Source organism: Jatropha curcas, chromosome 6 (genome assembly GCF_041381405.1).
Source record: "Jatropha curcas cultivar XTBG-Jc1 chromosome 6, XTBG_Jcur_1.0, whole genome shotgun sequence".
Lineage (NCBI taxonomy): Eukaryota > Viridiplantae > Streptophyta > Magnoliopsida > Malpighiales > Euphorbiaceae > Jatropha > Jatropha curcas.
This window is the reverse complement of record NC_143156.1, coordinates 29,526,651-29,545,205: the sequence shown is the minus strand read 5'-3', so window position 1 is coordinate 29,545,205 and position 18,555 is coordinate 29,526,651. Positions and strand designations below refer to the sequence as shown.

The 18,555-nt window shown below is 32.8% G+C and overlaps 2 protein-coding genes across 2 annotated transcripts; both read right to left on the bottom strand.

The window, feature by feature from the left end:
• Positions 1-6,456: 6,456 nt before the first annotated feature.
• On the bottom strand, positions 6,457-11,650 carry LOC105646140 (PHD finger protein ALFIN-LIKE 2). Its single transcript, XM_012231929.3, has 5 exons — positions 11,309-11,650; positions 11,156-11,188; positions 10,403-10,625; positions 7,106-7,226; positions 6,457-6,980 (listed from the first exon to the last, which is right to left on the bottom strand). Exons 1-5 carry the CDS (start codon positions 11,400-11,402, stop codon positions 6,732-6,734), a joined length of 720 nt encoding a protein of 239 aa, XP_012087319.1. The 5' UTR covers positions 11,403-11,650; the 3' UTR covers positions 6,457-6,731.
• A 1,301-nt stretch (positions 11,651-12,951) lies between these two features.
• LOC105646147 (Double Clp-N motif-containing P-loop nucleoside triphosphate hydrolases superfamily protein) lies at positions 12,952-18,301 on the bottom strand. Its single transcript, XM_012231943.4, has 3 exons — positions 16,683-18,301; positions 15,573-15,816; positions 12,952-15,073 (listed from the first exon to the last, which is right to left on the bottom strand). Exons 1-3 carry the CDS (start codon positions 17,879-17,881, stop codon positions 13,235-13,237), a joined length of 3,282 nt encoding a protein of 1,093 aa, XP_012087333.1. The 5' UTR covers positions 17,882-18,301; the 3' UTR covers positions 12,952-13,234.
• Between the last annotated feature and the right edge of the window lie 254 nt (positions 18,302-18,555).

Genomic DNA, 18,555 nt, shown 5'->3' with positions numbered 1-18,555 from the left:
CCAACTTTCTTACAATTGTTGGAACATTTACACAAGGTGTGGGAGCACGAATTTTTTGAAAGTTTTGTTATGGGACTATGGAATGTTTGGTCAAGCCGTAATGAGCTGAAATGGAATCAAGTGGAAGAAGGACCTTATCATGTGGTTACTCGAGCCAGAAGTATGCTCGCATCTTGGAAGAAAGCCCAGTTGAAGCTGCCAGGTTCAGGTACAGGTACCGATGCTCCTGCAGGTAGTCAATGGTTCCCACCGCCTGTTGGTACTTTTAAAATCAATTTTGATGCTACCCATTTTCCCCTCTGTTGGCCATGGAGCTGTCGGCGCTGTCATTTCAAATTGCAACAGGGGGTTTGTATCAGCAGCAACGTCTTCATTGCAAGGTTGTTCTTCTCCAACAGTAGCAGAAGCTCATGCGCTAAGAACGGTGTTGTCTTGGTTGATATCGAGCTGCTCCAGCTTGAAGATTCAAATTGAGACCGATTGTCTGCAGGTTTACTGTGCTATGAGAAATTCTGTCCAAGATTGGTCTGAGTTTGGAGTAGTTATTTCTGAATGTAAGCTTCTTTTAGTTCAATTGCCAAATGTCACCTTGGCTTGGATAAGAAGACAAGCAAATGATATAGCTCATGTATTAGCTAAATCAGTTCCTCATGGGACTTGTTTTCGAACTTGGGATATTGTTTCCATTTGTATTGCTCGTTTTTTATCTTAATAATAAATGATCAATATTAAATGTCAAAAAAAAAAAAAAAACCATTCATCTTTTCATGTGAAGGTGGAATTGTGATGATAAGATTAAATCACTATTTACCTTTATTTATAAATAACCATTCTTCAATTATTTAATTAATTTAAGAATATAACAATATTAAATGAATGCAAAGACAAAAATGGATTAAGAATATAACAATTATGATGTTGCCAAATCCTATGATTCTCTTGGAATTTCGTACTTTCAAAAGGCCACCCAAAATATTATTATAAATCACCTTTTATGCCGCTTGAAAAAAATTAAAATTTGACAATGAAATATTTAAGAAATTATCATAGGGCGCACCAATCCCAGAGTATTGATGGAAAAGGTTGTTCCCTTCCTGTAGGATCATAACTTTACGATCTTCAGCCCACAACAGTAGAGTCCGGTATAAGCACATAGTTTTATTAAAATGTAATATACTTAAAATCTTGTTAGCTTTTATCTCTACCATTCTAAAATGATATTTACATACATAGGAATAGTATTTTATAACAAAATGTATTGATAATGATCTTCCCAGACATCAACTGTGCTTTAAAGTCAATACTGTCGACTACTATATATTAATTAAACTTATAATCAATCAAATTTATATAAATATATACAATATTTTAAAATCACATGTTTGTTGTCCTCTTTTCCTGCTTGATCTTCATAATCATAATAATAATAATAATAATAATTTTAAATACTATTTTTTTCACTATAAAATATTTATTTAATTGAATAATCAACTCCATGGCACCTAGTGGAATTTCATATTGACAAAAAATATATATTTTTTCTATTTAAGAACTTATCATCTAACCATTCTTTACTCTATTATACATTTAAGTGCTAAATATATTAATACCTTAATGATATATGAAGTATAAAATATAACATTCTACTAGGTACTGTGAAGATCATTATTTAATTAAAAAATAGTCTTTAAAAAAAAGAAATAAAAAAATTTTCAATATATTTGAAAATTTGAACAAAATCGTATCCAATTATGACAGAAAATTTTTATACATAAGTAATTTTTAATCGATATTCTATGCAATTTTATATTATAGTAGCGTTATTGAGTTTAACACTTAATTGTCAACCAGGCAAAATCTCAATTGATCTTTTCACTTTCCGCAGAAATACATGAAGTAAGAAATTTGAATTTAAATCTTTTTAATACGAAAGTTTCATTAATTTTAATGAATATTATTCAAATAAGAGAACTATCGAGAAAAAAAAAATCAAATCCTTGTACTAGAAGTAAAAAAAAAAAAACACAAAAACGCAGTTTTGTAATTCCTTCAATAATAGATAAATTATTTTTAAAAAAATTTTGTTGCATGCTCAAATCTAACATCACAAGGTAGTTTAATTGGTTTGAATCAAGAAAACTCTAGAATGGTAGTCTTATATGAGTATCATTGTATTAATTAAATAAATCATTTTTATTTCAGAAGTATTATGCAACAAAAGACAAATTAAAATAAATAAATCATTGTAATTATTTCCAATGGCAGGTGTTATTTCTTATTGACAAATGACTTGCAACTAATCCCTCAAAACAGTTATCATGATAATGAGCCAATCAAGAAAGACAAATTCTCCAATTATAATCCACTCAAGTTACAAATTTTTCTTTCATATCAATTAATTATGTGACCAAAATGTCTTTATCAATTAAATTTGGATTAGATTGAATTAATTGTTTCTTGTTGTCACTTGAATGTGGGTCAATGACCCTTTCTTTCTTTCTCTCTTTCTTTTTCTTTTTTTTTAAAAAAAAAAAAAAAAAAAAAAAAAAAAAAAAAAAACAGAGCTACATAGTCTTCCATACACAAAATTAATAATTGATAAGAGAAAAAAAAAATTATATTAGTGCCGCCGTGATACAGGTTCTCACTAATACCGATCAAATTAATTAATTTTGATTGATTTTCAATTCTTTATTAGAAAAACAATCGCCTTTCAACATTTAATTCCTTCTATTGGTCCAAGTTGCTTCATTTCTTTCAAATAGATTTCTTTGCTTTACAACATTATTTATTTTGTAGCACCAAGTGTCCAATTGGCATTGTTCAAACTTTTATATTTTTCAATCTTTAATTTCTCATTTGGTTTATCTATTCAGCAATATTATTTAAAACTATATATAAACACTTTATTTAAAAATATTAGACTCTTAGTGGCTTGATTGGTGAGTGGAAAAAATTCAAATTCTTTAAATAAGAAGACGATTATTCAATTCTTATAAATGAAAAAAATCAATTTTCGCTAGGAGCGCTTACTTTTATGGATCTGACATAGCGCAAGCAGAATTAGCCTAATAGACTAAGAAAATCTGTAGTTTTTAATAAAGTTAAAAGGAAATCTTATCTTTTATTATACATGTTAATTCTTATCAAAATTAGGAACTGTTTTCTATCAAGTATGCACCTTTTAATCTTTTTATGTTTTCAAGAATAACAAGAGGGAAAAGTTTCAATTGGAGTCCTCTCCAAAATCGAAAATTCATTAATTTGATAAACGTAATTTAAAAGGGAAGACTATCTCCTACTGCTTAGTCCATATAATATTTTATAACGTTATACGCCATAATAATGTTATATAACTATTGGTTGAATACATAAATTTACCCTTGTACTCATAAAAATTCTTATAATACGCTCAACTTTTGTTCTGACTTATTGAACGCTTCAACTTATAAAATTATACCTATTAAATACTTCATTTGACCCATTGAATACATTAACTTATAAAATTAGAACAATTAAATACTTATTGAAAATTTGGAAAATGTAAAATTATTGTTCCAAAAGTTTTATTAATCACGTATCAAATTAATATTTTTTGCATATAAAAGTAAAAATGCCTTAAAATTTACTGTTTTTAGTACAAAGAAGTGTGAAATTATTATAGAAAAATAAAGTTCAAAGTGTCACAAGATCGGTTTTATAATTCATGATGTCACAAGATTTTTTTTATCAAAGTTTAGGGGTTAAATGTTGTATTCGGCCTATGAGTATTATAGAAAAGATAGTCCCTCTATCCCAAAAAGATAATTCATGTTTTATAACGCTATAAAAACAATGATATATAACGTTATACGCTTTCTATCTCAAAAAGATAATTCGTATTTTTTGTTTGATTTGTTCTAAAATATAGTCTACTTTTCTTTTTTGCATTATAGTTAACCTTTAAATTGTCTACTGTACCCTTATTAAATTTTATTTTATTTTTAATAATCCTCATTAATTTTTACTTATTATTTCAATATAATAATTGCTCATATGTTATTTAAGATGGGATAATAAGAAAGTTATATGGATAAAATTATCCTTTACCATGATAATTATTACTCCCTCTCGTAAAATATAAGTCGTTTTTTATTTGTTATTTTGTTTCAAAATATAAGTCCTTTTGTGTATTTCAAGAAGTAATAAATGATGTTTTTCTAATATTGCCCTTGTTTGTGTTAAATACAATAAATACTTCACAAGCAAATATTGATTTTGAGATAAAGGATAATTTAGTCACATTCTCTTTGAGTTTGTTATAATTTAAGAGAATTAATTGTTTACTTAATTTTTGGTTGAAAATCTAAAATAACTTATATTTTGAGATAGAGAGAGTATTTCTTAACCTCGTGTGAAAATAAAAAGTGAGTTTTTTTTTTTTTTAGGGAGTATGACACAAGGTGAACTTGAAAGCTAGATGATAATATGTGACTCAGAAAATTTCTTTTTTAAATAATAAAAAAATGTCTTTTAAAACCAAAACTTACAGTTCTGGTCATGATAAGATCAACTGGATATTTCTATTGGAAAATGATAAAATCATATCACTTTGTGTGCGAAATTTCAGCTGAGATGTTTCAATAATTGTAAAAATGGGCCAAAGACCAGCATTATGCCATCTTGACAGGGGTGAGAGTCAGATATCACGTGCCTAAAAACCTAAAGGCACGTTTTTTTTGTGCAGACAAGAGGGTGAAGTATCATAATCCACAGGTCACTGGAAACAAAAATTGAACAACAAAATAGACCTTTGTCCTTCATCTATGCTATAATTCTATAAACTGGATTATATGAAAATGCTAATCTTTTCCCATCAATGTGGAAATTGCAATTATGAAAGGTTAGATTTTATCAAATGACCACGATAATAAAATGATTTTATCATTTATAATACTTCGTTGCGTATTCAAATTATCTGCTGAGAATTTTAAATTAGCCAGAATTTAAGGGATGAAATAACTTCACTCATTATTGTTATTATTTTTTTAATTTTGTTATTTTCATTGGAAATAATAAAAAAATTTCCAAGATTTTTTCAATTTTTTGTTTGCTTTTTTTTTTTTTTTTTTTTTTTGATATTGTGCTCTTTTTTATGGGGTTCAAAAATTGTTTTCTTATTTTGTTTGTATGTCATGTTTGTTAGTTTTGATATTTTGAATAGGAATAGGACCACAAATCCACAATACTGACCTGAAGAATCCACAAAATAACCCTCCAAATACAACGCTACCACTAGTTATTATGTCAAATTAATGTTTTTGTCACCACCAATTTTTCTTTTTTTTTCAAAATTTTAAACCCAAACATCAAATTCTAAAATTGAAAAAACCACTGTACGATTTCTATGATTTGCAAAATACAATTAGTTCGACACTGTATTTTTTTTTTTTTAAATTATAGTCTTATAAAATCATGAAAACACTCATTTTATCACTTCTTACCTTTGGATTCTATTCGGAAGAGCATTTGGGGTAGTGTTTAGTGTTTTGATAGGGTTAAAATATTGTTTTAATTAATTATTGTGTTTGATAATATTACATTTATCCTAACATTTAGAGTGTGAGATAATGTTTCATGAAACGTTATCCTCATTAACGTTTAATATTTTATAAATTTTTTATAACGTTTATGCCCACTACTTGTCATTGCTTTGTTCACTATGACCTTTCCATTTTTTGTCTTTTTATATTAAAATGCTAATTAAACATTTATTTTTACCAAACACAGCTAATATTTAATTGCTAACTGTTAGTAGAACACCTAACAGCTACTACAACAGCTAACATCTACTAGACCCGTTAAAATTGCCAAACATGCCTTTGGTATATTTTTATAAAGCGATGAAAAATCCATTTTATCACTTCTTTTCCTTGGTATATTTTTATAAAATTACGAAAAACTCTTTTATCTTTTCTTACCTTAGTATATTTTTCAAAACATAGATCGACTAGTTGCTCATGCTATAATTTTTAAAAATTATATGAGAATTACGTAAAACATATCATTTTTAGTTATTCATGCTATAAATTAAGCTCATTTATTTTTTCTTTACTTCTAATAAATATAAATAAATAATTATAAAAATAAACAAATAATTTCGGAGACCAATCCATAAAGTTCTATATTTATATTTATACAGAAGATTACATAATAAAAAATTTTAAAAAATTTTGGGTGCTCCCTTATGGCCCTAAACATCAGAATCTCGACCTTGATTCCTAAGATTTCTTGTACCCTTCTTTGTTGGGCCAAATTAAACAACATGCAGGGAGCCAGGTGCCCAAAATATATTCCCAACTTCTTAGTCATGGCCCGCAAAATAGCATTTTTCTGCCAAAATGTTACCCATAGCATCTCTCATCAGCAGTAAAGATTCAAAAATAACTGCTCAAACTAGAAGAATTACATTGATCATTTCATGCTTAGATATAGAACTATCATTGAAGAAAATTTACGGCATACAAATTAAAGTGTGAAGACCCAAAGTTCAAAATGACTACTAAAAAAAAAAAAAATCTTTCCCCAATTAAACACTATCACCAAGAAGCCAAGAGAAGCCCCATTCATCCCCCAGGAAGGAGATGATCTAAAAAAAAAAAGATTCAATTATCAGGTGATTATAGATAACATCAGTGTTCAAAACAATGAGGTTAATCCCCCTCCCCAAAGCTTTTTATACTTATCAGCTGTCACTGCCTACTCTTCTTTGTGCTGCAAGAGGGGCATTTGTACTGCTTGATCATTTCGGCCTTGGCTGGGGTTATCTTCACACATTTTCCATGGTACCACCTTTCACATACATCGCAACCGATCCAAAACTCGTCAGCACTGTAAGTCCCTCCACAACTCCCACAAAGGGTCTCACCATGCTCATCTTCATCTTCTGCATAACTTTCATCAAGTAACTTTGTATTTCTTACTTGGCCATCTATTGTTCTCTGCAATGAAAAAATGAGTTGTAAAACCAACATTATTCAGTGAAAATGATGCTTTTTAACCAAAAAAACTAAATAATAAAAAAAGATTGAGTTGCTTCATTGTATTGGAGGGAGAGAAAATTCACCTTTGTGCTGTTCCTGGATTTGCTTCCACTATCTATGCTGGGTTTATCTTTTACTGGCTTCCTTCCAGTAACAACCTCAAAGAGGGTGGGCAAGTCATTTATTAGGCTAAACAGACGCTTCCTGTTGAGCAAAAAGCATACCATTGCATTGGAAACAAAAACATTCATGCATGTGAAGAAGAATGTATACAAATAAGAACACTCAAAATATGGGTAGTAGCCTCCTCATCGTCACACTGACTATTAACCTAAATAAAATTGAGGGGGGGAATGGCAAACGAGAAGAAGGGACCCATTGACAACACAAAGAACATAGCATCCAACAATGGAAAAACCAGATGATAAGGAGTGTCCAACTAAAAGAATAATCTAACAAGCTATGAAGAACATAATCCTCTATAAATGAAAAATTTATTTGAATTATGGAGATGACCAAGACACCAAACAATTATCAAGGGTTGCACATTAAATTATGCCCCTCAGAAAAACAAAAGTTTCCTTTGTAACTTAGTCTCAAGTTCTTTTCAAGTTCACCCGGAACTATGTGCTTGTGCTGTTATAACATCCTAGGCAGCTTGAACCAAAATAAATAGTATCTCAGTCCGAAAATATGAGACAATGAGATATAAAACAATCCAAAAGCCCAAAGAATATTTATTTAAAGGGAAATTTTGAGATAATCAACCCAATCCCAGTTCTGGAAGTGAACTTCAGGACAAGTATGCTTACAGGTTTGTGATGAAGAGCTGGACTCTGCTATTTTCTAAAATTTCACAGATCGATATACTGATTTAAAGCGTCAAAGTGCCCTACCTGTATCTAAGTGTGCTTAATAAGCATGATTATTTAAAGATGAGGAAAAGAATACAAGTAATCTATATAGGACTAAAGTTCTTGTTTGCTGTCCTTTGATACACTCATTTCTTTCTTTATCCACAGGTCTCTTTTCCTATCACAAAATCTTTTGTAGAACTAAAGACAACCTGCCTAGTGCCTATCCTCTAGCATTCAAGACAGGATAGTGCAACTGTAAGCGGTCCTAGATGCACCCAGAATTTCCATCACATAGTGGTCCACAACAATAAAGGATAACCACGTCATAATATGAGCATTTCTTTTCCGATACATGTGATACATGAGGTAGATAACCTAAAAGCACATGCCACTGTCTATAGGCATTGCCTACATATTAGCTATGTTGCCAGCTCCAACTCTTATGATAATAATATGAAGCAACAAACTCCATTGCTTTATTGTCAGATGACTCAAATATAAAGCTATGTCAATTATCAAGATCAATATCAAGTCTGGGCTACTACTGTCATCTATAGGTGTGATAAAATGGACAAAACCTATCCCATATGAACGGTGAGTAAATACTAATCACAAAACTAAAAAAATTGCCAGCATTATGTACAACATCACATACACAGTTCCATGACTAACTGACAATGACAATAGTACCAGCAAACAGAGTGTTGAGATGAAGCCCAACTAAGGATCACAATGGAAGTGGTGAATTGGAGCTGGCATGAGAAGCCTGGTGAAAGATCTTAAGGACCTACATCCTCACTTAAATCACGAACTCAAGATTATTTAGAAAAACTAATTTGGCACATAATAAAGTAGGTTTATGCCCTGAACATGGCAACAATTTTTAAGCAAATAAACTATTGAACAACTCACAGTAGAGAGAAGGCAAGAAAATTAAGCAAATAAACAACGGGACACATAATTACAAAATTGAATAACATTTTATTTTGACTAATCGAGTTAAAACAACATGATATTCTATAATGCTCTCATCAGGCATCTAACTAGAAAATAATTAGGGCTGGAAATTAGATAAGCCGCTCGTGAGCTACTCGAGGCTCAGCTTGGTAAAAGCTCGCTCGAGCTCGGGTCATTAGCTCGCGAGCCAGCTTTATCGAGCCGAGCTCACGAGCTAGTCTTATCGAGCTCACGAGCTAGCTCAATAAGACAAAATTGATTAAAACCTATATTAAAACAACGTCGTTTTGGTTAATAGATTTCGAGCTCAAGCTCCAGCTTGGCTTATTTATGGTTATCGAGCCGAGCCCATTTCGAGCTCGAACCTGGCTATTTTTAAACGAGCCAAGCTTGAGCTCAGATTTCCGAGCTCGAAACGAGCTCGAGCTCACCAAAGCTTGGCTCGTTTACAGCCCTAAAAATAATTTTAAAACCAATACTGTGAAATCAACCAAAAGAGGCAACAGCATTTTGTGTCAAAATGCAAAAGCCAACTTTCAACCTCACAATTCACAGTGTTTTGTAACCTCAAAATAATATAAGCAACTTTCACTCTCACCCAAATAAGGATATGTATTCATATTCAAGAAGCAAGAAAGTTTATCAAAGTCAAACCCTGTAGCACTATGTCTCTTGGTGAAAAGAGGAACTAGTAACAATATAAGAAGAAGTGCAAATGGAATTTTGCTACACAGACTAGCAGATATACATTTATTTGTTAGGTATTGAAAGAACTCAAGAAAAATCGCAGTTTCTCTGGTTTGTTGATTCTCAAAAGTGAAAAAGAAACAGGGAAAAGAGATGACTTTTTTTATGTTTTTTAAATTTGGCTATAAGTTTTGCTAGTTCTCTTTATATTATTTATATTAAACAACAGATTTTCATACTATGATGAGAAGGTGTAACTAATGCATTAGATTTTTCATTAACTGCCAAATAGCTGATTTAGCGTAGCCCTTACTACTATTGTCTTTGACACATGGTCATAAATTGCAGACAGGATGTTCATGATCCATTGTTTTCTTTTTTTTTTTTTTTTTTTTTTTTTTTTTTTTTTTTTTTTTTTTTTTTTTTTTTTTTTTTGCGTTCTCATGGAGGAGTTTTAACTCGTCTCAATGCAAAATGTTTTACCATGTATGAACTCTATAGTTCATGTTAATTACTCTTTTAACATGCAATGAAGCCGCTTTCCAATAATAATAATAATAATAATAACATTAAAACAGCAATTATTTACATACTGCACCTTTCATGTAATAATATATGAGTTAATGATACTATCAAAAGAAAAGAATTCAGTGTTTTCAAGGTCCAAATTCATAATGATGTGATTTCTTGAATTCTGTTGAGAATGATATTATACAAAAATGCTTCTAAGTTGTGTCAAATTTTTCATGAATTCCCACCGTAGTATATCCTAAGAGGCAACGCTAGATCAGGTAGTGACCAAACAATAGTTTTGTAGGGAATAGCAAAAAATAGACTCTCATCATTTTTGCAACTCAGTACACAGGAACAACATCATACCTTTCATTGCGGTTCAGACGAGCACCAAAGTAGAATGCTACAGAAAGCAACCAAGAGTCACTATGCACTGCAACAAGTGAAAGCCAATCTTTGCGAAGCATCCCATCTCTTGCAAAATTGATGCCCAATGCTGGCTCTGGGAGCTCGGGTGGAACTTCCTCTGCTGGCAGATTCACCTCCCATGACTCATTTGGGTGACCATACAAACAAAGATTTTCCTTTTCTGAGAGATTATAGAGGGGAATTCAGGGTGTTAGGTAAACAAGTAAATCAAACCAAGAAGAATCCTAGTAAATAGCAAGAATTAAAATTCAAAAGATCCGTAGTCAGTTAAAAATATAAGAAACCAAAAGCTCCCCCCCCCCCCCCCTCTCTCTTTTGCATCTCCAATATCAGTAATGAAGAACTCATTTAGCACTCAGATCAAAAACAAATACTCCTTTCTGATAGATAAATAAATTTGCATTTAATTGGTAAATAAAATTCAACAGAAATTCAAATACACTTTAAAGGCTAGAAAGTCACAAATAAAGATCACAAAACTTGAGAACCGACAACAACAAAACCTCCATTTGGTCTCCAAAGATTATTTTTTTTATACTGATTAAAAAATGTAACGGCCTTCTACTGAAAGCACACTATGCCTACATTTCAAATACACCCAAACGGCATCAAAACAGAAATTCCCAGCTAACAAATGCAAGTTTAGCTTCATCAATTTTATTTTTCACACAAAGAGTGCAGGAATCAAACCTGGATCGCATTGAGAGTAGAATTCATCCACATCTGATAATACAAAAAAAAAAAAAAAAAAAAAAAAAAAAAACCAAAACCAAAATTAACAAACAGACATGTATAAAAAGACACATGCACGCAAAAAAAGAGGAAATGTCAGGTTTTAGATACCGTAAGTAAGAGCCCGAACAAGACCAGAACGGCGTGCGCTATAGTCTTTAAAGATCTCTTCTACAGTGCGAGGACTAGAAGAGATTGAAGCCATTTACATGCATAAATTTGATTTAAACGTATTTAGAAGAAAAAAAAAAGGAAAATTAGAGCAAACGGATCGGATAAATGAAGTTAGGTTTTCTGAAAAAAATTGCAGAGAAAGGAAGCTGTTGATGAAGAGTATTGATTAATACAAGAGCCGGGCGTTTAGGAAGAAAGAGGGAGAGAGATAGAGAGGCAAGACGGTGCAGGAGAGAGAAAGAGCCAAAGATGTTAGTGTTGTGTCAGTTTGGTGTCAGCGACAAGCTTTGTTAGCGAGAAGAAGATTTGGTGGACTTCACTTTTGGGCCTATCTAACCTAAGGTTTGGACTCTTAAAAATTTTCTTCTACATACTAAAACAAATTGAAGTGTTATTGATTTCTTTAATATGGTTTGGAAATTACTTTGACCTATGCAAAGAAAATCAAAATGTAAAAATAAATTTTAATGATCTACGACAAATATTTTTTAGGGATGAACATGATTTTATTCTTAATTTTTGACATAATTAACTATTTTGTCTTTATATTTTAAAAATTATATCATTTTATTCTTATAATTTTTCGAAATTATATTATTTTATTCTTATAATTTGTCTCCGTTAAATAAAATTATCTTTCCATTTATTATTTGATATTTAAATCGTTAATGGATCCAAACTACAAAATAAAATAGTATAATTTTACAATACAAATATAAAATAGTTAATTATGTCAAAATATAGATAAAAATATAATTTTCCCTATTTTTTAACAGTGTTTTTTTCCCTCTTCAAATAGTTAAATGGATCACACACTTAATGGCTTGCCTTCTTGAGCAACAGGCCTACCCTAACCCAAATAGTTCGGCATTGTAAGAATTTTGGACATTGGCCCATTACTTATTCTTTGGGTCCATATCCATTTTTTTTCTTATCAAGGACCCATAAAGCCCAAAAACTGACGGACAATCCATCAAGCAACTAACTCGGAAGATATCTATTCAACAATTTTACATGTTTTAACAGTAGATTTTTTTTTTTTTTTCTTTCTTTTTTTGGTTTGTATATCATAGGTCTCCCGGTCCATTGATTAGGTCTAATCTTGTTCACGTTGCATTAGACTCATAGAGAAGAAACGCTGCTAGTGAAGATTTTTTAAATGAAAAAGGCCCACTTAGACTCGATGTATCAGTCAATCTATACATCAAACCAATTTAAACAATATTTTAGTTCAAAAGAAGGTATTTTTGACCATATATTTTTAATTGGTTTAGCTACATACACTTGATGTAGATAAAATATTTTCTTTGTCAAATTTTCTTTTTCGATTCACAAGGATGGAAACATCTTACTTAAGGAATTTGAGTACATTGACAAAGTCCATGAAAATAAGAACCTTTTAATTATTCCAAATTGGCGATGGTAAGTTGTTTAATTTTTATTTTATTAAAAATTTTTAAGTGTCATTTAATATTCATGTATTGATTTTTCTATTAATGCATTAATTTTGTGTGATATTTAATATTAGTGCCAATTGATAGCCATTTAACTTAAGCAACGACAGGTAGTTTGGAGGGAACTGATGCAACAAGGAAACACCTGATTATGTACTGAAGTAGACAAAATATCACACAAGCACTAACAATAAAATTACACTTACCAATTAAGGTTAGCTCAATTGGTAATATCTGCAAGTAATCCCCATTTAGAGATCACTGGTTCAAAATGTAGGCCCTTACCCCAAGAAGAAAGAAGAAACAATTATACAAAATACACAAACCTAACCTGCAAAAACAAAAGGGTTACTAGTTTTCTAATGCTACTTCATATATCTACCTACAAGAGTTGCCCTTTCTTGAGGCATCAGTTCAAAATAATTTTTGAAGGAAGTTGAACTCCTGGTTTGTGCTCCTCAAAAAATAGGCTTTTGCAGGCAACAATTTTCACAATAGAATGAGTAATTAGATTATACCTTTCAACAACTTCCATAAATCCTTTGCTAAGTACTTGCTCCACCCAATCCTCCACCACTCTTTTCTGATCAGATAAATATCCTGCTGCAAGTAATTGCTCGATGACTTTAGATTCGATGTCCAGTAAACATTCTGAGCCAATGATCTTGTGGAAGCTCTGGTTGATCTCATTAAGTATTGTACTAGCAAGAGCATCAAAATCAAAAGGCTTGAAGACCACTGTTCTGTCTACCTGATCAAAAAAATCCTGCAACCAAGTCTTTGGGTTACTAGACGTGGAGTCATTATCAGGTTTTCCATCATCGGTGACCTGAATGTCATTCTCTTCGGCAGGAAGGTTCAAATCTAGATTCCTAGTAGGTATCTTATGTGCTCGTTTAACCATTTCTGATATTTCATGCTGTTCTAGATTTTGATTTGCACCAATCAGCTTCCTCTTATTCACCAAGATGGAACTAGAGATACCTTTTTTCAAATATTGACCCATTTTATCCATAGGAGCTTGCTCAATTAATATCTGCATTGACCTACCCTTTGCTTTCACTATTCTGTCTTCAGAATAGGTAGAGAAATCTTTCTTGGGACAGAGAAGTTCATTATCCATGAATGTTGAAGTTGTCACAAATATAGCGTTGTTTATTGCAACTTCTCTTCCATGTGAATCTGAAAATTTACCAGTCTGAATAGCATAAGACAAACTATTCTGAGCCTGAACATCAGCTTTATCTACATTTTCAAGAAAGACAACAGACAGGGGCTTCTTGCACAGCTCCCCAGCAACATAATCAATAGCAGTCTTCCCTCTACGCGTTACATAGTAACCATGCACTCCTTGGCTGTGCGCATCGATTCTCCCATCTGGCAGACTCAAATCTGCAGATATTAAGTTTTCCTTGCTGCTATATATTATCTCAGCCAGGGCAGCAGCAATTTTCTTCTTGCCACAGCCATCAGGTCCAAGGAAATTGAACCATATGTCCCGTCTTAGACCTGCTCCTTGGCGTCTTTCATTTCTTGTCCTGCAATGGGCTATTGTTTGGCTGATAATACGAACAGCTTCATCTTGCCAGCTAACTTTCTCAGTGAGTGCTCCAAAAAGCATCTTGAAACTACTAGGATCAAATTGCTCCCCAAAATCAAGAGAAGAAGATGATGATGATGATTGCGCCAGATGATCAATTTTTGCCGAACAGGAACCTGATAAGTCTTGTGGAAGCTCTATATGATTTTTGTTAGCAGGTTTCTTTGGCCCATCACTGGTAGGTACAGGACTCATTCTCAAACCCAATTCTGTAGTTATAGAAGTGACAGATGTAGGAGATGCTTGACTGACATCAGCCACGCTTGAATGGGAAAAACTACAAAGAGATCTGAGACCAACTGACTCCAGATCTTCTTTTGAAGGTTTTTCCCATTGTTTAGGCTGGGTGTTTGCCTCAGAAACTACAGGTAAAGGAATATTCAAATGCTTTCCCGAAATCTTGTGCAAATCAACGGGGACATTGATGCATCTACTTTCATTCGTTGGCGCATTTGTATTGTTGCTGCTACACTTTACAGCACCTTCCTTTTTGTCTTCAACCAACTGAAAGCCCACAACAGTTGGAAATTTGGAACGATGAATGTTTGACCCAGGTGATTGAGTGTGATGAAGACGCTGGCATATGTTATCCCATTTTTTTTGCAGGCCTGCAACTTTGGCACTCAATACCACTCCATCATCTCTTGTCTGCACTGAAGAGAGAGAAACTAGTTTTTACATGGATATGGAAAATATTTTTTTATAATTTCATTGCTGATAGATCAAATATATTATAAGCCCATTTCCATGACATAACCATCAATTCCTTCCATGAATAAAATTGCTACCAGTTTCTTGTCCAGATTACAAATATAGTTATATTTGGCGGACCTTACTTTTTAGGCCAAATGCATATAGCTACACAAATTTAAGATTTCCATAAATGGATGTTAGCCTACAACAAGCCTCAATGCAATCACATGAGATGAAACCTGACAAAGATTTAAATGCAATTTGTGGGTTCATGAATTCTATTTTCTATAAGGGCCAGTAAGAATCAAAAAGTTACCTAAATATCCAGTCGCAATTTCAGATATTTGAATCAACCGCGATACCAGGTTTACATACTTGATCAGTATTTCAGTCACTTCTAGTTAACAGAAAGAAACAAATCCTATTTGAAGAGATGTATAAAAGTGAAACGAACCTTCACATCCAATCCCTTGTTTGTCCCAAGTTCAGCCATTTGTAACCAAGAAGGTAAGTTGGATTGGTAGTGATCTGCTACTGAAGCGATGGGTCCACCCTTAGAAACAGCAAGTACTTCTTGTTCACATTTTTCGTTACACAAACGACATCGAGATATGCACTGGTAAGAGTTGCTTAAAGAGCTATTCAATTCTGCTGGTGTAGAAAATAACCCACCAAATGGAACAAATGATTCCATCAAGCTGCAATTATAACATAACTGTGAGAAAACTGGGTATAAGATCATTGGAGATTACAATGAACACCATAGAAAAGAGAATATAGGCCAAGAATCCGATTGGATATGTTTTTATATGTAAAACATACACCTTGACTGTAAAATTACTAAGGTAGATATCATTTCATAAGCGATCAAGATCAGAGCAGGAATATGTTCAAGGTAACTCATTGTAATACCCTAATGTCAAAACTAATTGTAAAACTCATCTAAATTCATGATCCAGCAGGGGAGAAAATTTTGATTTCTAGCTAGTGCAATTACAAGCAAGAATAAGGCAGTTCAAAGTACAACCACAACAAAGAATAAGGCAGTTGAAATATATTCTATTATCTAAAAACTTCTGTGGACACAATTCACAAACTCTAAATATTGGGTCTTTAAATTATTTATATAGATACCATGAAAAGCTAAATCCCTGTACAAAACAACTAAGAATATATATTTTGAAATACAAAACAATGTACAATCTTTCTAAATTTGAAGCTATAACATCATAACACACTAATTTAAGTAGATAATGCTTGGAGGACCATTCTTACAGAAGTCCAAGTTGGAGATATATATATATATATATATATATATATATATATACACACACACACACATACACACACACACATACACACACACTAAACCTCTTTTATATTCACTAACAAACAAAACATGTCCCCTAATAAAAAAATTATGCCAGACTCATCCTCTAAGCAGAACAACCAAATTGTCTTGAGTCAGAACTACGAACAAATAACTTATATGCATACTTGTAATATACATATAATAAAAGAGTTCTGAAAAGTAACAATAAAAGGCAAAGAGAGACCACTTCACCTTGACCTAGGGTAAGATTCAGCCATGGAATCTCTGAAAGCGGTGATAGGCAAAAGCTGCAAATCCCAATCCTTTTCAATGGAAGGAAATCTGCTAACAAACTTCAAATAACCTTCATAACTTGCTGTTGAACCTATAAACCACACTTTCTTGCTATGTAAAAGCAAGAATTTTTTCAATTTTTCAACTACGTATGTTACTGAATCACTCAAACCATTATCATTTTCAATATTAACAAACACTTTCAAGTCCCCAAGATTCACTATCATTCCCGGTCCTAACTTTTGCTCCACAACCCGACCCATTTCTTCAAACCTCAAATCTAAACGCCCTTTATCTAAATTTTCGTTTATGAACTTTGCAATATCATTTTCAACGCAAGTAACAGATATTCCAGTTAACTCAACAGGCAAAATATTATCTTTTCTTTTCTCTATTGCTTCACTAAAACTTGCAAGTGTATCATAAGCGCATACACCAACAAGCAGAGGATTTTTGTTCCTCACAAGAACCTCACTTATCCTCCGAGAGTTCTCATCTCCATTAGAAAACCCAGTATAACCAGGGAAAGGAAAGCTAAATCCTCTCCGACCCGACCCAAAATCCGGATTATCACTCAAGTTGCAGAGAAACATAGGTGGCCCTTTAAAACGGGAGAATTTGAAAACCTGAGGAAGAGGCCGTATAATAGCGAGCTTGATTTCGGAGCTCCGAAATCCTGCTTCGCCAAAAACCCGACTCACAACCGGGTCATCGAGGATCGATAAAATCAAGTTTTGGAGCTCCACTTTTATACACGACATTGAAGTGGATGATTGCTGCTGCTGTGCAATTTGATGATATAAATGGAAATTCTCCGGTTGCCTTCTCTGGTTAGCCTGAGACCTTTTTATCGCCGCCATAAGCGAGTTCGAAACCGGCGGGTCATCTGTAAGCTGACTAGCTGGAACTCGGTCAAGCGAAACACTAAGACAAAGCTCGAGCGCCTTGAATTGTAGCCGAGACGAATAGGCTGAGTTCCTTGCACGCGCACAAGCGTCGCGTAGAATCGATGAAGGAAGAGATAGCAAAGCGGAAATGGCATGAAGTGACGTCGTTTGTCCATGTCCTCTCCGGCGCGCAACACTCACTGCCTCATCTAGCGCGTGAGCTGCTTCTGGTGTCAAGCATTGCCTGGCTGTACTTACCGGCGTAGGCATCGCCGGTAATAACGTTAAAACAAACAAAAATATCTGTTACAAGATTGTTATGTCTGTTTTTTTTTTTTCCTTCCTCCTTTCTTTTTTTTATATTTATCTTTGTTTATTCAAAGAACTAAACAAAACAATTTTTATAAGATAAGAGAGAAGTAAAGGTTTAAGCTTTTTCTTTCATGTTTCTTCTCAAAAAAAAAAAAAAAAAAGCTTTTTCTTTAAAAAAAAAAACCAGAGAGAATAAAAAGGGTTGTTTAGTATGAGACTTAAAAATAAATAAATAAAAAGCTTAAATATTGGATGAACACGGGTACTGGTGGTGGTGATAGGGTGCTGGAGTGGTGGTGATGGTGGTGGTGGGGTGGAGGAAACGTGGGGCCGAGTGATGAAAGAGGTGGAGATAAATAGGTGGTGAGTATAGATTCCATATAATCTAAAGATCTTTCTTGTGTGTGAGTGAATGAGAGAGAGACAATGATATCATCAAAAGCTTGTTAGAGAGAGAAAGAGATGCTGTGTCCACTTACTTACAGTGGGCCAATATTGACAGTCAGCGTCACTGTCTGCTTACGTGTAATTTTATATTATTAAAAACATTAACTTGATGGAGGAGTCAATGAGTCAATAAAACGAGTTGACTCGGTCGTGCCTCAGGTCAACTCACTTTCACTTGTTTTTTT